The 18,258-nt window shown below is 39.9% G+C and overlaps 1 protein-coding gene across 5 annotated transcripts in view; it reads right to left on the bottom strand.

The window, feature by feature from the left end:
* Nucleotides 1-309: 309 nt before the first annotated feature.
* The window catches only part of edar (ectodysplasin A receptor), a 41,567-nt gene continuing 23,618 nt past the window's right edge, over nucleotides 310-18,258 (bottom strand). For 4 of the 5 annotated variants that reach the window (XM_085136378.1, XM_085136379.1, XM_085136380.1 and 1 more), the window contains 8 exons: nucleotides 16,225-16,406; nucleotides 13,974-14,059; nucleotides 10,070-10,396; nucleotides 9,898-9,972; nucleotides 7,293-7,365; nucleotides 3,748-4,075; nucleotides 3,567-3,630; nucleotides 310-3,161 (listed from right to left, as the gene is read on the bottom strand). In XM_085136378.1, the coding sequence (XP_084992504.1) occupies nucleotides 2,776-3,161; nucleotides 3,567-3,630; nucleotides 3,748-4,075; nucleotides 7,293-7,365; nucleotides 9,898-9,972; nucleotides 10,070-10,396; nucleotides 13,974-14,059; nucleotides 16,225-16,406 (1,521 nt within the window). In that variant the 3' untranslated portion in view covers nucleotides 310-2,775. The remainder of the gene's footprint in view (nucleotides 3,162-3,566; nucleotides 3,631-3,747; nucleotides 4,076-7,292; nucleotides 7,366-9,897; nucleotides 9,973-10,069; nucleotides 10,397-13,973; nucleotides 14,060-16,224; nucleotides 16,407-18,258) is intronic. The other variant, XM_085136382.1, reaches the window with a different exon arrangement.

The following is an 18,258-nucleotide window of genomic DNA, read 5'->3' as shown; positions in this document are numbered from 1 at the left end:
GCTAAGGAAAAAAATGGGTAAAGACGATCTCTGTGATGATTTCTCTCATTTTATTTTTAAGAGAGTCTCTAAGCTGCCACAGGACAAGATGTGGTTTTACGCCCCTGGACAGGCTGCTAGTCTGTGAAGGGTCCAACATACCAGGCAAAAGCACAAAATACACATTCATCCAACATATACTGTAATCACAAGTATACTGCGCCCTATAGCTCGGTTATAAATAACCATCTACCTTCAAATCTGGTTTCATTCTCCTGATTTCTGAACGCTGCATAAGGACAAACCAATAGATACACAAACAGATTAAAATACCATGCCATTTCAGCCATACATCTTTATTAAGATATAGTTTATGTACAATAATAAGTTATATATACAGCGACACTTTGGTTCTGTAAAAGAGTTTGTGTGTTTTTACATGCTCTACTATACTGCATGTGCTACTGAGGTAAGTAATTCATGTTTGGCTTCTGCTTGTTATTATGTCAGCATATTACATGTCATACAAAATTTGTCTTAAAACAGGCTGCACTTCAGTCCACTGATTCGCTATTTTTTTTCTTTTTAAAAATCTATCAACAGCATATTACAATTCAAAAAGAATATTTGTGAACTGAAGTGGATTTGATGATGACAGTCAAGCTCTAATAAAGCAGTACATTTAATTGTAAGCTTTAAATCAAGAACAAACTGATTCTGGAGTCATACTTGATAAGCATAGATGTAAATAAATTTAAAATAATGGAGTCCAGCTCCAGGTCGGCATGTAAAATGGGAACAACGAGCTTTAGGAAAGAAAAAAGTCTGCGCTTATCAGTCATGGCAGATTACGCAGACAACATCAGGTATCAGATAAAGATCAGCTCCATTCCCGAGAAATGAGATCAAAGCCAGTTTCGGCACTGCTTGGTTAAATTTTGAAGCTTAAATTCTGCAGGAAGCAGCAGAGTCAACCTACAGCATGTTAACTGTTAACATCACTTATAATGGACTTCAGGGGATCATTAAAATGCAGGTCTTTAAAAAGGTTCAATCAGATGCTTAACAGACCCACAGTTTATTTACTGTACGTACAGCACCTAAGTGGCTTCAGCTGCTTTCCAGAACTCACACAACTGCATGCTGATCTTGTTTGCTATATTGGTCCCATCGGGGAGAGGCGAGCTATAATCCTGTGTGTGAGCATGACTGAGCTAACCACAAGAGCTGAATAAGACCAGACGTTATAGGATACAACTGTAGTGCTACCTCCACCGCAACCGACTGCACCGTCTCACCGTTGACAGCGCAGCAACCCCGGAGGCATTTAGTCATTCCTCTGGCCTGGCACTGCTCTTTTTAATGCAGTGATTTTATAGCTTTTCCACTGGGCTTTCAGTGGTTAAGTGGCCCTAAATGCTTAATTAGGTGCTGGAAATCACAGGCACTTTACACCCGCTCTGTAAACCACAACACTTCAGCCTATTAGGGGCATGGGGAGCCACACGCCAAATAATTAGGGCTGGCGGCAGCACTAGACCACAGTATTGGGGTATAAGATGGAAGAGGGCGAATTATTGAGGTGGAGGGGGGTCAGAGAATGGGTCATTGCTAAGGAAGTACGTGAAGTAAGAGAGTATGTGAGAGTTGTGTGTTAAACTTGTAGGCGGTGGACTGCGGACGCACGTGCTTAGATGGAGTACAGGCAGCGGAGTAGTGTTCATTCAGTGTATGGGATTAAAGCTGAAACACTGAACACACCGCCTAAAACGAGTCCATGTGTTTTTGGGGTTTTCTTTTTTTTTTTGTGAGGTGCTTGGTTGAACTTTTCCATACACAACATCTGCTTGTGATCAGCGTTTCCACATTTACCACACATATGTTAATCAATGAATAAATCCGGTCGGTGTTTTAAAGTAAACAAGAGTGCAGAGTCAATCCAAAACTGATCCTCGAGAATAAAAATATCACAATCCACTCTAGCACACTGTTGTGTGTTTGCTGGTGACTTCAAGGTTTAGGGAGAGACACCGGGGCGTCCACAAACGGCCAGAGTTCGCAAGCAGGTTTACCAAATGTAAGCCGAGCTGAGCTGAAGGATGTTTTCCATTCAGACACAATGACTGCTCTAATCAGCCATTTTTCCTGTTTTAAGACATGACTGAGTTATGAATGTTCGCTCATACTGCGGTCACACCAGATCGCTTTCTGTATATGGATACAAACGTCTGGTTATGTCACTGCGGCAAAGCTTTGGTGAGAAACTTAAGTGAGTGAGCCAGTAGGAAGGCATCCTCAGTCTGTCACTTTCCAGTGACTTTCCATTAGCATGCCATTTCATCTTTTCCTGGTGATTTCTTAAAAAAAAATGTTTAGGAAAAAAAAGAACTGTGCATCCAGCGCACAGGCTTTCCACATGATTTTTTACTAAAGTGTTGCATTTCTGAAAGTCAAGAATCTATCAAAATGGGAGCTAATTCTGATTCTTATATTCTTGCAAAAGAGAAATTATTTGAAATGGCAAACTTGGTTAATGTGAATCTGAGGCCTTTGATTTTGCTCTCTCTTTCAAATACTTTGAAAGAGATAAAGTGTTTTTCAAACTATTAGCTTTTATACATAAAAGAAAAAAAGGATTGCGGACACTAAAGTCCATCGACATTCTTCATCTAATGGGGTAACGTGTGTATTTAAATGTGCTTTCCTCCTTGTCAGAGCAGTAAATGTCCATACATACATGTGTACTGTAAGGCAATCAAGTCTCTAAGTCTCTTATGTTTCTGCTTCACTTCTTATTTAAACACTGGCGCAGCGATGGGATGGAGATGGGCAGGGAGAAGGACACACTAACTGGCTGTGAAAACTGCCAATTCCCTGCCGTCCAGCCACTGCTGCCCCCTCGCTACTGCCCAGCACATCTGCACAGAGCGACTCCACGGCATCCAGCCTTTCGATCTGCACCAGGCGAGTCAGGAGGTCGGGGATGCTGTAGCCCGCCGTGCTAACTCTCTCGAAGAGCTGCAGGCCGTCGCTCATGCCGCCGATCTCATCGCGCTTCAGTCCAAAACTCTCAGCTAGGTGTCTCCACGTCTTCACCACGGCGGCGTCGCTGCTGTAGGAGGAGCTCAGCATGCGGCTGGCCTTCTCCAGGCAGTCGAAGGGAAGCTCTGTGGGGCTGAGGCCTGGGTAGAGACAAATAAGCTTGTTTCAAAACTTTCATTCAAAGGTTCAGTGGAGCTGTAGATGCCATTAACCCCTTAAAACTTATTTTATCATATCGGTTTTTATGAGTTTTTGAGACTTTTAAATAATCAGTGTGATATTTATTTCCTCTCAAATACCTGATAAATTGCACAATTAATTTTTAAGCAATAAATTGCAAAAAAAAAGAAAAAAACAGAAAGTATGGCACAAAAAACCCATATATATATAAATTAATATTGAATTATTTTTTGTTATTAAGCTTTATTTTATGGAGTAGAGTTCGAGGGTCACAGGTTGCCACCAGAAAACTGTGAAACCATCCCACATGTTGTTGATGATAAAACTTGTTACAGAGGATATTTTCCTCTAAGTGACAGATTTACCCTCAGTCGCATTGCAGGCTCTGGCATACAGATCTAGAATCTTTTTCCTCCGACTCTGTAGCATCTGTGAATTAGAAAAAAAAAACAAAAAACGTTATCCCAAGATGATACTTAACTGAGAATCTGTTCATAATCAGATTTTTTTTCTCCACTATAACCAATAAAGGCCTCGTCTTCCTACCCCTGGGGTTTTATTGTTGTTGTTGATCCCATTCACACTGCTGATGTGGTTGCTGCTTGCAATGCGGTTGACATTGTTCATGTGGTTGGGACTCGGGATGTTAGTCTGACTGGCTGCAATGCCTGGGGTGCCATTGCATACGCGGCCACGGTCCAAGAGCCCCAGGGAGAGCAGGCAGAGGTCGGGTTTGTTGCCTAGGTTGACCAGGCAGAGGTTAGGGTCGAGGTTAGTGGTCTCTGCCGAGCCCTGCTTTTCTGTTCCCGCCTCCTCGTCGCTGTCGATGCTGCGGCTCAACAGCTGCTCATTTTCTGAAGATGCATCATTTTCACTGCAAATATAAACACATACGTAAGCATGCATACATAGGTCGATGATACTCATATTTGCAGGTATTTAAAATGTGAGTATATGGTATGCAGTTGCAAGACCACAGTCAGCAGTCCTCAGTGGATTAGAAGCAGGCACCTCTAAGCTACAGAGGTGTCCACCAACACCTCAATGCCTTAATAATAAACACAAATGCAGTTTGCTTAAGGTGTACAAAGTTTAAAGGGTTAACCCACCTCACTAGTTCCTGGTGAGGATTAATTATTTCTGTGAACTTCAGAGACAGTGATTGGTGGATTTATTTACCTGCGGGCAGTTCTATTTCTCAATTTCTAGTCTCTATGACTTTTTCTGGCATGCCTTACTTCAGAGGTGAAGGAAAGTTCACTGCCTCACCACCATGCAGCGTTTTTAGCAATCAGTAATCATAAAACATTTTTATTTAATAAATGGAAAATCAGCTATTTTTTTTTAATTTTCCCTAAAAAGAAAATCACATTTATTCAACTTAATTTCACCTACTCTGCCTCATCCCGTCGAATTGCTCTATAGCGAGCTGCTGTTCTTTTTATTTAATGACATAATAAATAAGATAAGGTAAATGTACTGAACTGCCCTAGCTGTAGCTAGGTATGCCAAATAAACTGGCGACTGCACGTTTACACTTGAACGCTGCTTTTCACGCATAAAAAGCCACTCTTTTGTTGCAGTCAGAGCAATTCTGCCCTGCCTGCTGTAACACTATTACATTAACATGCAAATGGTGACAGCTAACACCCAAAGAATGACTTTTGTCTTTGCAAACGTTGCAGGAATCAGAGAAGAATGCTGTTTTGTTGCTGATGTTTCTAAGCAGTTCCTGTGATTGACTGAAATAAGCAGGGCATTTTAAAATATGATACTATGTAATATCATTTTAATACCGCTCCTCTCCCTCTTTCTCTCTCTGCTCTGGATTTTCTCGCAAAAGCGCTTTTTTTTGACAGAGATGCTTACAGAATGCCATTGTTTCGATGTCCTGGACTCATCTTCTAAACACACACACACACACAACATGGCATTGTTTCCCAGACATCTTACACCCACTCTGGCAGCTAATGCAGTGAGTTAGCACATCTTCTGGCATGCTGCTGTACCACACTATTTATGCTGTGGAGTGTGTGAGTGCATATGTGTGGCTCTTTTATTCTCTAATTTACACCCATCTCAGTATTATCAATCTAAGCGTGCTGACTACGAGCACTGTAACATCTGAACACAGTGCTTCATTGTAACTTTGTGTGCAGTACTGTATGCTTTATGCACATTAGCCACCAGCAGCACTGTCCTCACATGCGGAACAAGATGTAGGTGAAAGAGGAAGGTAAGAAAACTGTCGTTCTTTTGTTGTCTGCCAGAACATGCTTTTACCTGGTGGTGGTTTAAGATGAGGCCTGGAATAAATACCCCTATCCCGCTTGACAACTACCCTCTCTGTTTGTCTCTCAGTATTTGCCAGACTTCAGGGCTCATCTGTAGCCCTCACATCCCCCTCCAAACCCACCTCCTTTGCCTTCTCGAAAGCCACATAATGGCTTTCTACTGAATTAAAAAAAAAAAAAAAGACAAAGAAAAACCCAAAATGAATGTGTTTTCAACACTACACATATGTGTATGTATATACAGGACAAAACTGCAGTGACTTGTTTTGTGGTCGCTTAATTATGGGCACATTCTGGAATACTGATTAAAGATTCTCTTTGTTGAGTCTACGGCACCAAATACAAATGCAAACACACACATTAGTATACACAAACATATAATGCACATTCAGAGAGTGTCGCCTCTTCATTGGGTACACATGTGAAATCTAATGAATCTGCAAGTAAAAATTTATGAAAGTAAATGGGAGTATGGAGTAAATGGGTTGGCAGTTATTCTTTCGTACCTTATTATTCCCTTTTTGAACTTATTTTCCTAAATGTGATACTTTTTCTGCTTATTTCCACTGGATATGTTTGGCTTCTATAACCTCAGTATAATAAAATTACAAGACCCTTTTTGCTGTTTTATAGAAATTTCATACAGTAAAAAAAAGTCAATAAACAATCAGCAGATCCATTTAAACTCATTTGTCTAATCATTATTGTAATTAATAATGTATTTAAAATACTATCACTGCCAACTTTCTTAGTTTCATGTTGCTAGTACCGGATTGGACCCTCTTCTGCCTTCAGAACCGCTTTAATACTTTGCATAGATTCAACAAGCTGTTTGAAACATTCAGAGACTTCGGCCCATCTTGACAGGCTGGCATGCAGTTGCTGCAAATTTTCAGCCGTGATATGAATCTCGTGTTCGACCACATCCCAAGGATGCTCTATTGGATTGAGATCTGGTGACTTTGGAGATGATCTGAGTACAACGAACTCATTGTCGTGTTCAAAACACAAGTTTGAGACTATTTGTGATATGTTACCGCGCTTCTAGCAGCCATCAGGATATAGGTACACCGTGGTACTTCTGCTGCTGTAATTCCTCTGCTTCAAGACTTGACGTGGATTCACAGATGCTCTTCTGCATACTTTGGTTTTAACAAGTGGTTATTTGAGTTACCGTTGCCTTCCTGTCAGCTCGAAGCAGTCAGGCCATTTTCCTCTCTGGCATCAAAAACTCATTTTCAGCCAGAGAGATGCCACTCACTGAATATTTTTCTTTTTCAGACCATTCTCTGCAAAAATCTAGAGATGCTTGTGTAGGAAAATTCAAGTAGATGAGCAATTTCTGAACTGCTCACACAAATCCATCTAGCATCAACAGCCACGCCACCTTCAAAGTCACTTAAATGACCTTTCTTCCCTGTTCTGATGCTCAGTTTGAACATCAACAGGTTGTCTTGACCATGTCTGATTGATTGTACTGTAGCAGATTTTCTATTATAGCCTTGGTTATAAAGATCTCACTGGATAAAATAAAGTCTTTTGCTTATCGCCTTGATCTAAATCCCTAAAATCATGCACGTGTGTGGAACCCTTCATCTTTTGCAGATCCAGTGTATCTGAACTCATATTAAGCTGCATGTCAGCTCTTACCAGATCACGCTTTCAGTTTTTTGCTGCCTAAAACTTTAAGCTGCCTGGATTTTTTTTACCAGCAATCACAGAGAAGCTTTTCATTTTGTCTGAACCTATTTGTGCACTCAGGTTGAAGTAGGCCAGTGAGTCAGACTTTTCTCTCACCTTTTCACAGCCTTCTGAGGAGGAGCTTTCAGTTTGTCGAACTCGTCTTTCTCTGAGAATATCACCACATTGTCTGCGACAACAAAAGAGAGAGCACACAGGATTACTGGTGTTTTCAGAATAATTTTAACCACAAAAGACACAAAGAAAACTTAAGTGACCATAAGACATCAAGTGTGCTACAGTACATGGTGTCGAGACACATTATTCACCAAACAAACCCAAAAATATCATCGACAAAAATTCGTTACGAACACACAAGTGATCCACAAGCCCCAAACTTAAAAGAAAAGCGCACAAATCCATTTTTGACTGCATCAAATGAGCAATTTTTAATCCACGTTGGCATCAATTAGAATATAAATGTGAACATGGGTTCCTGAGGCTAAAAGCTTTTTTTCCTTAAAACGGAACTGCACTTGGAGTAATACATAAAAATGATTACAGCGGATATTATATTAAATTACACTTACATCATGGACACTGATAGGGATAGACAGCATAATGAGTGAATACCAAAGTGGAACAAGCCCTGTGTGTGTGTGTGTTTGTGTGTAAGGGTGTGTGTGAAATAAAGCGCCTGTGTCTTTCATCTTGGAGCCTTATTAAGTCAGTGTCTACATGAGTGGCAGATAGCACCGGTAGAGCTCCAAGCAATGGGCTTGTCTCCCAAATACACACACCAGTCATCCAGAGTGCATTCACAGACTCACACTGACCCAGCCAATTACGCTAACCCAAAATTAACTAACAATGCAGACATTTAGCTTTAATGACACTCTAACCACTTATTTTTTTCTTTTTTAACCTATCACGTCTTAAATTTTAATGTGTCTGTGGCCAGTGATACAGTAACTGTGTGTGTGTGTTCTCATTCACACCACATGTAAGTGGTTAGTCAGCCAGCCTGGGATTGAAATCGAACAGAGCATCATTGTCATGAAAAATGGCGCCTAAAGCAACATACGGCTTCGTCTCTAGAAGCTTTTGCATTCCACCATGATGTATTCATCACGCTGCACGTCTATCAGCCTACACACACACACACACACACACATAAAGTGTAAAAGCACACAGCTGCATTTGAATACATAACGCTCCAAATCGCATGTGTGCACATAAATACAGCAGAGTATTAACATTTATACAGGATTCTATTAGATCTGATGAGATGATACAGTTTGTTTGATGACACATGGTCAGCACTGCACTGGTTGCAGGACAGATTTTAACATGTGTCCTATAATTCACATGTGGAAGCTGCTCCAAGCGCTCTTCAAATACAAGGAAACACTTTTTTTTCTTCTTCAGTATGTAATGGTTGCAGAACAGACTGCAATGTCTAACTTCAATCAAAAAGAAAAATCATTATCAGCTGAGCCCAGAGCGCTTCAATAAAGCTTTGGGTAATACACATGTGGACACCTTGTCCAAAGATAACATTCGGTGTTTGGTTTGACAAAGCCAGTCACTCATTTACCTGAATTAAGGTTTGTAAGGTTTTTTTTTTCTGCAGGATTTAGTGGTTTCTATTCATACTTCCGCTGACTGCTGAGCGCATTCGTGTCATCGCAACTATTTTTTGAGTCATCTTACAGTCTTTAAAGCTAAGAGTGGAAAAAATGCTAATTAGAGTTGCTCTTGTTTCTCTAATCATGTACATTTGTGTGTCTTTGTGCGCTTTTTAAGTTTGATTTAACTTTATCGAGTATATATTTTGTGGGCTAAGCTTTTGAAAACGTGCAACATGTGAGGGGAGTTTATGGAAACATGGTAATGATCAGTTAGTGACTGTCGGCCTGTTTACTTTTACAGATATGAAAACAATGAGAAAGTTAGAGAAGAAAAACAGATGGTCGGTGCATAAACAACCCCTAATGTCCCAAAGTAAATGTATGCTCGTAGTTATTTTGTTTCTACCCTTCAGGACAGGGAACTATCCTCTTGTAATAGATTGTGGAAGAAATATCTTGTGGTATATCAGCTTATAATTGCATCTATATTAACTAAGTACTCTGAATGATGCCGGTAACTGCAGCTAGTTTTCTTCTTAAGCACAGCTGACGTTGGTTTTAAGAACAAAAAGAAAAGGGGGGGAAAAAAGCACCAACTTTATGTGGCCTTAGAGTTGAAAGCCAAATTTGTGGCACATATGCTTGAAGTGGAGAGTTCCTCACTGGCCTCTTAGTATCCTAGTTATTAAAAACATGTATTGAACACATGTATTGTATTTGTGTTTTTCTGCCGTAAAATGTCAACTTGTTTGACTTGTTTTCAATCCAAGCCATTATCCAATTAAAAAAAAGAAAGAAAGAGAGAGCGAGAGAGGATACGCAAGATGGGGTCAAAAGTGTGTCTGCATCTATACACATGGCCAAAAATGTGGAAAATGTTACAATTGTTTATGCAAATATATTACTCATATTTCCCATAAACATCGCAATGTATAATCAAAACCATTATAAGGGTCATAAGCGGGATACTAGCACACATGTAAACAAATTAATTGTTTTTTACTACCAATTATGAGAGTGGAAAAAAACATCTCAAACAATAATAACAGTGTTTGTGTCATTAATTGTAGAGTGTGCGCAGCCTGTCTCACCAGGGATGTCTTTCTTGTCTTCCTGTTTGTTGGTCTGAGCCTCCACTGCTTTCACAACCTGTCCGGAGCAGCACGCTGCCAAAAAACACACGTGCTCATTATAAATATCACAAAACGCAAACATCTACTTTTCAGATGAGATTTTGCGCGCGTGTTTGTTTATTCGTCTCACCCTGGCCATTCGGTTTGGCCTTCAGGATGTAAAACATTATGATGAGAACAATGGCGATGGCCATGATGAAAATGGTCGACATGGCGATAATGAGAGCTGTTGCCAGGTGACCCTGTCCGTGGGAATCTGAAAGATGGAGGCAATGATGTAAAGTTATGTGTTGTGAGAAACGAGAGAGGGAAAAGAGAAAGAATGGATGACTGATGGAGACAGAAGATGATATTTGCGTTTGTGTGTATTTGTGTATACCTTTAATTACAGAAGGGAACACAGTTGTGCTACCACTGTGAAATATTGTTTTTTCTTTCGGTTTGTTGGTTTGCATGCCTGGGAAACAAACACAAACACACACAGAGACAGGCTGAGTGTCGTAATTCATTCTACTTTGTTAACTGCGGCTATAACACACACATTCTCGTTTATGGATAATTTGGAGTTCACGTCCATCGCCACGCATTTCAACACACGTGACCCGGAAATCACATTACTTCAAGTATTCAGTGAAAACTAAACTAATTCAATTCAAGTCATTTTTATTTAGATAAAAACAACAAATCACATTAGTCGCCTAAAGGCACTTTAGACTTTAGATATATTAGAATCCTGGGGGGTGACCGTGGCTCAGGGGGTTGGCAAGTCCATCTGTAACCGGAAGGTTGCCGGTTCGATCACTTTACCCTACTGGTGTTGGAGAGGGGCCGATGGCGTGATATGGCAGCCTCGCCTCTGTCAGTCTGCCCCAGGGCAGCTGTGGCTACAACTGTAGCTTGCCTCCACCAGTGTGTGAATGCGAGAGTGAATGAATAGTGGCATTGTAAAGCGCTTTGGGTGCCTTGAAAAGTGCTATATAAATGCAATCCATTATTATTTCACCATTTGTGGGTGGCTTTTGTTACCTAGTCTGTCTTCAGGCTTTATGCTAAGTTTAAATAACTTAATTAATAATTTAATATTTAAAGTTCTTATTTAAATATTGAGGATCAAGCAAAGAAATGGTGACTGGTGAGGCCTGCATCACCATATTCCTCTATAAATGAGTAAATGTTTCAGATTTCTCCAAAAAGGGAGGTACACCAGATGCTTCATGGTATGGACATTGGTTATTGGCAAAGTTTGCATCCCATCATTCACTACTGGCAGCGTCTTTGCTTTGGCCTTGCATTTTATTGACCTCAAAAGCAATGCACTGGCTCATTCTGCAAACGCTAACATTTCACAAAAGAAAATCATCTGCGCTAGCAGCAGTAAAACTTTATTTCTTTCAGACCTTCTCCCACTGCAGTAAACAAACTGTTACATTGGGCAGGGTGGACACAAAGCCGTAACTCTCTGTCCAGATTTCCCTCTGTTTCCTATCTGTCCTGCTCTTTTCGCCTCCTCTCGCTGTGACTCTTTCTGGATTATTCATCAGCTGCTTTTCCTCTTTCCTAATGGAGCTGTAAACTCCTGGCAGCTCATAAATCAACTCATTTAATCAGTCTTTCCTTTCACCGAGCTGATATACTATAGACCTTGTTGGCATTTGGCTTGCCACTTCCCATGGTCTCAGAGCCTCATATCAACACACACATACACAAACACAGACACATGCACACACGCAGATTGCAGTGCCCTGTGGTTAAAGTTATTAATGTGAGGTATCTGTTTAGACTCTCTGGATAAGGATATGAGCCTGATCTGGAATTCTCTTTAGCGTCTTGTGGTTTAATCTCTTTATCATGTCTCAGAGTCTTAAACCAGGCTGAAAAACTGATAATTTCGCTGGGCGATCTGACTGCTTAGGTCCCAACAAACTAAGAAGAGCAGAATTACCCAGCAGTGTGTGAGGTGACGCCTCTTACAGCAGAGTTGGCAAAAAAGATTAACATTATGATCTCTGTTGATACTGGAAATGCCATCTTTTTATTTTTAGTGCATTTATGCTCACTTGAGAAACGGCACACAGAAATCAAAAGGTGACCGAAGAAATTGAGCAACATCTACAGACTCATCAGCAGCCTGCCAAAGGGTAGCATCTGCGCAAGCACAAACATGCTAATCATCTTTTTTTTTCTTTCTTTTTTTCTCATACCCGCCAAAGTTTTAATTATCGCACACACAGAGCGAGGCAGGAGCCAGGGTAATTTACAGATTATATGGCAAGTGTCAGCCTGCCTTCACCTTAAGCAAAGAGAACTCCCAGCTTTCGTATTTACCGTTGGGGGCACATTATTTTTGAAGACCTCATTCAAAGGGATGTAATTAAATTGTGCATGATTTAAAAGAAAAAATTCATCCAGTCTAACCAACCTAACTCTAGGAAGCCACACTGCATGATTTACATCCATGTCAGGTTTGTTAAAGACTTGATTTATTTGCTTTTTAAACTGATTTGGTATCCCAAACATATCTTAGAGTTATGGTTAAAATCTTTAAAGTAGAAGGGCATTTGGAGGCCGATGCCTTGTCTTGAAATATAAAAGAATGATCTGGATCGGCACCAACATTTAATGGGTTCTTCCTTTGGCCATGCTTCAGCTTCTCTGAGTTTAATAAAACCGAGCCGGTATTTTTTTTGCATAATATTGCTGAAAGAGAAGCCACAACATCAAAACTTAGATCCACCTTGGCTGAAGCATAACAAGTAGGAAGGTTTAGGAAATACGCAGTTGGTAACCCTTTTACAGTCATCCATACTATACAAAGCTGAGCTACAGGAGTTTATCAATCCCCCTATCTAAAGAAAGGTATTTTCCAGTTTTCAAAATGAGGAGAAATGCAAAAAGGTTTAAATGAAAGGGGTTTTAAATGAGATAAAATACTTGCTATATTTGCCATTTCTTTGTAGTATTCACATCACTTTATCTTATCTTATTTGCATTGCTTTACAACATCACTCAATCACTCATTTCCATGCCTGGGAGAGACAATTAGGTTGCTGTTGAAAATCAAGTGCTTATCCTTACACACAGAAACAAGCACAACATACACACACACACACACTTCACACCCTCTTCTCTTCAGGCCCAGGCTGCTTTTTGGGGTTTCAATCTTTCAAAACATGCTCATTAAATATGACACAATAAAAATAGTTTCCGGCTCAAAGGGGATTTTGAGCAATGATGGGACAATGAATATCGTTTGCTTAGCAGGATGTACCAGCCAGGGTCACAAACGCAGTTCAGATCCTGCTGATGTTCTGATCTGTCACATCTGGATGAACCCACGGGGGGCAAAGCAGAACAGCAAACGTCTTCAGCACTGCTCATCATTAGAAACACACTAGCACTGTTGAAAGTTTGCAAAAAGGAAAACAACCCGCAAGAGACTCTGTGACAATTGTACAATGAAAAAGCAGTTAATCTGCTTGCATATCACAACACATCACACATCCACTACACAGCAACTATGCCTCCAATTCAGGACAGTCAAACAAACAAGAAGATGTGACTGCTCAAGATTCTGTGATTGCAGCAACAGTTTGCACACAAACTCACACACAAACATATATAGAATATAGTGTCAGGTGAGCAGAATAACCAGTGAGGCAACGATGTTATTGATAAGCAGCCAAACAGCCCTGTGGAGCCAGAGAAGCACTGATCCGGGGGGGGGGGCATACAATTTCCTTGTATCCATCAGAGAGTCTGGCAGAACTCAACACAACCTCTGACCTTTAATTGTTTCCTTAAATGGAGCACAGGCTTACGGCAGACATCTGCTTTTCCACTGTCACATTGTACTTCCTTTCATTTAGGAAAAAAAACTTTAATGTTTGGTAGCTTTTGTAGTTGTTGTATGCATGGATAGAGAAAGCTGTAACGTAAAAGTCTAAAATTCCGAATTTAAAGTTGGGAGATAACATTTTAAAAAACTGCGAGAGAATAAATGGAGCAAAAATTAAGAAAAAAATATATAAACTTACATTCTTTGGTGTTGCGTGGTGCGTTTTGGCAGGAATGGCAAACCATCCAATAGGGCTTTTCTGATCTGTTCCCCAACCTGTAATACCTGGAAAACACAAAGTGTCTTTAAAAAAGGCAGCAAGAGGAAAACTAAATAGAGAAATCACATCATGTATGAATCGCAAGACTTTGAAACTCAGGTTTCAAGACACTTATAAGTTCAACACAATTCAAAAGTATGTGGAAGCAGCGAAGGTTAAAAGTTTGAATCTGTGAGGATATGTACATAATTGATGCCTTGAGGGCACGAAGCATGGCTTGGTACAGATTTATGAAGTTATGAAGCGTCTGTGGGAGGAAAGGAGAGAGGAAGGTAGTGTATCATTTGTGCTTCAGGCCACAAGTGAAATATCTGAATAAATACACATGATTGCAGATAATTAAGTAATGGTTTAATATAGAACACATATATGAGGTCTTCGCTGTGCAGACATATAAGGAGACATCTGATTCGATGTTTGTAATGGACTTTAAATATAACCGTAACAGCAAACTTAGTCCAACAGTTCATGAGAATAAAAAAAGGCATCTTATCCACTTCTGATGAGCAGTTTTTTTTTTCAATACAGTCAATAAAGAATTTATTTATTTATTTATATATAAAAACGCCACAAATTATAAATTTTCTTGTTGTGATTTGGTGCTTTTCAAATTAAATTTGAAAATTAGAAGACAGCAGATCATCATCCAGGTGATGACACGATGAGATGATTTCAACATTAGACTCCCTGTGACAGAGTGGGATGTTTCTTTAAAAAATCCCCTAATCATGAATTTCCTACCTACTATATAATATATTGCTATATTGCCCACATGTAACCAATAAATGTTTCCAATGAAATATGATTGAATAGAAAAAATAAACAAAAAAATAAACGCAAGCAATTTATCGGCGGCGACACAACATGATTGATGATGCAAAGGGCAAATAAGGAAGAGGGAGGAGAGGAAGGTCTGGCAACATTTAAAAGTCCCTTATTGACTTAATATTTATGTGGCATGGGGTTGCAAAGACAACTGCCATGTGCAAATTGAAAAGTGCAAGATTTAGTGTGTATGCATACAAAGCGAGAGGATGTATGAAACCGAATGGAGCACGGCAGCCTATTCACATGCTAAATAATGCATCCGAGTGTGAATCATATTAAAAATGCATGCTGTAAAGTAAATCGACGCTTGAGTAGAACATCCATTCAGGATGTAATCAGCCGTGTCTGTTTGCCCAAAGATCAGTTGTCATAAATATCCTTCTTTGGCAGAATTAACTGGCATCCATAGCAAAGTTATCCATCTCTGTAAATTTATCGGGAGACAGCAGTATACGGCTGCGATGCGTACAATTAGACTGAATGAGTCATCTGGGAAATGTTGATCTTGTCAACTAAAATAACCATGTCTGTTGTATCTGCCTTGATCAGATTAAGTACCTTGTTAAGAAAAAAACAAATCAAAGCAAAAAAAAAATGTCTCTTTAAAAAAGTCACATGCTTATTTTATTTTCATAAGATCTGTACTTTTCTTTTTCAGACTGCACGTGACTACTCTTTTATGTCTCTTGTATGTCAGGCTGCTTTTAAATGTACTTTATGGAGTTCTGATCACAATTAGTGCTACAAAGCACCTGGATCCATTCTTTCTTCTTCTTGCGTCTGCATGCAAAGGGCGATTTGTTCGAGTGATGTCATTGGTTTTACACCAGTCAGTGTTCTATAGGTGGCAGTAGTGTGCCAAGAAATGCAGTAATGCATCAGGAAAAGGTAAGAACTTAGAAACTAAGCAGCTAAAACTGGAGGCAAACAAATGCTCGAGTCATTTTTAAATATAACATTGCGCCAGATGTTTTAAGGCGTAAGCACCTGTTTTTCTTATGAGACACGTATTTACAAAGACATGTAAGAAGACGCACCAGGAAAAAAGTGACAGTTCACATGTCATTTTCATATTTAAAAGGCTACAAAGGCTATTTTTTTATTGACACACTACCTCATTATTATAATGCAAAGTGAATAACAGATGGGTGAAGCTGACCATAAATGGAAATTCATCGGATGCATCTGTCTTATTTACCATTTAGCATTGATTAAGTAACTGAAGCCAATGAAAAACACTGAGTATATTTTAATAGTTCAATGATTCTTTGTGTGATCATTTAAAAGGTGTCCTGCATTGTGTGTTAAATGGCTGTTGCCTCTGCTTGTTAGTGTGCTTTACCCGGGTAAACAGGGTCCACACTCTGCGTCGCGCTCGGGAGTTCCTGGTATGTGAACAGTGGCACTGTAAAGTGCATGACAGTCTGTGTGACGTTTGCAGATCTCATATTTCCCTCCGGAGTATTTTCCCTTTGGGCACAGCACGCAGGTAAAGCCTTCATCCTTCACACCATGACCGCAGGTCTGCAAGGCACACACAAACACATTTTTATAAAGAGACGTTTTCAGTTTTATGATCAATTATTAAATCAAAAAAACAAATAAATACAATTTACAGATCACTGACATTCCAACTGCGAAGTGGACACACACATTATAAAACACTGATGTGTTTTTATCTCTGTTCTAAGACAATCTGACATTACTTTTTCAAAAGACAAGGAAAATCAGATTTTCTCGCATATCAGATTAGCATGTGGTTGGAGAAGCTGGGGCTCGCAGCGCATGCTTTTCAATGACTGGTGTTGTTTAAGACGACTGGTATGTTTTCGAGCATCCATCTCCTCCCATCTCCACATGGTAATTCCTCTCAGTTAGGAGGCCAAACAGGCCACACGCAAACACACACATGTAAAAACACATCAACCTCTTTCTCTTTTTCGCTCCTTTCATCTTTCATTTCCCTCCCACTTTCATCTGTCTATTAAAAAAAGCCTATGCCTCTTAGCTTTAGGCTACAGCAGGCTGACTCTTACAGAAATCTAATATTCTCTCCCTTCTTTTTTTTTGACGTCCGTGAGTCTCGGTGTGATTGTTTGATATAAAACCGTGCTGGGTTATTGGCAGGATCTTGTCGCTTTGAGTTAAAGCTCTCGTTGGATCATTTATACTCAGGATTACAGTGACTCAAAGCTTCTCCAGAATGATTAAGAACTCGTTCCTTTGAAAAGCAAATTGATGCCTTTTTGAATCTTGCTTATTATAGGAGTTATGGAGGTGAGTGAAACTCAGATAGTTATGCTTGTATTATAATACTTGACCGTGAAGAGAAATAAAGGCGATTACCTCAGACTTGCAGTGCATATTATTCATCAAACGCCGAGGTTACAAGGGACCATAATCACAATACACAATACAAGATGCAATCTGATGTAAAACTTCTGTACTTCTTCACATCTTCAATGTTTCCTCCCCCACCAACCCTTCCAACAAAATCAGAAATGTAAGGGTGGGCTGTTAACTAGCCTGGAAATCTGCATACAAGATGTGCAACGGAAATAGGTCTTCAATATCTCTCTGCACTGTGTGGAGTCTTGCATAGTGTCTGTGCGAGTGTGTGCGGGCATGTACTTTTTGGAGTCTCTGTTTTGAGCAAGAACTTTCTGGTTATACTGTGATTAAGACACACATGTACAAGAAACATGTCAGGGAAACAGAAGAACAAGTGACAGACTGTTCCAGACTGTGGCACCTAAAGGATCAGAGTGCAAAGAGGGCTTTCATGTCACAGATGAAACTACTCGAGGTTTACATTCAAATAGCTGCAATACTCTTTGATTATCAGACCGAGCTTCTCATCAGGTGGAGAAAGAGGAGAACGATCATTTGATTTCACCAGCTGCTTTATAGAAGTTTCTGTTAACATGCGGAAACACAAAGCAGGAATGAGGAAAGCACCAGAGGAGAGAACTAAGATAGAAACAAAGCGTTTAGTGCACTGTGATCACTTCCATGCAAATGTGTAATTGTGGGGTTTTTTTGTCTGCCTTTGGGGATCATTAAAATACTTGTAGTATTTGATCGTTTCTTGGTTCATGCTTTTTCTGTGATCTTGTTTTTTAAGCTCTTTAAATACAGAATGCACTACAACATCCATCCAGCTGCTGCTAATTTTGCCCGTCCAGCGCTGAGTCTAGAGTGCCGAGCGTTTTTTTCATCTATTTTAATAAGCTGCTGTGGTTAAAAACTGCCACTGAGCAGTCAGAGTGCCAAGGGAACCTGCAGTATTGGGTGGTTTGACCGTTCATAACATCATGCCTAATTTCAGGTGAGTCGCATTCAGCTGGAAAAACAGTGACGCCACATACTTCAGTGC

The sequence above is a fragment of the Neolamprologus multifasciatus genome, chromosome 16 (assembly GCF_963576455.1).
Source record: "Neolamprologus multifasciatus chromosome 16, fNeoMul1.2, whole genome shotgun sequence".
Taxonomy (NCBI): Eukaryota; Metazoa; Chordata; class Actinopteri; order Cichliformes; family Cichlidae; genus Neolamprologus; species Neolamprologus multifasciatus.
This window is presented reverse-complemented; position numbering and strand designations above follow the sequence as displayed.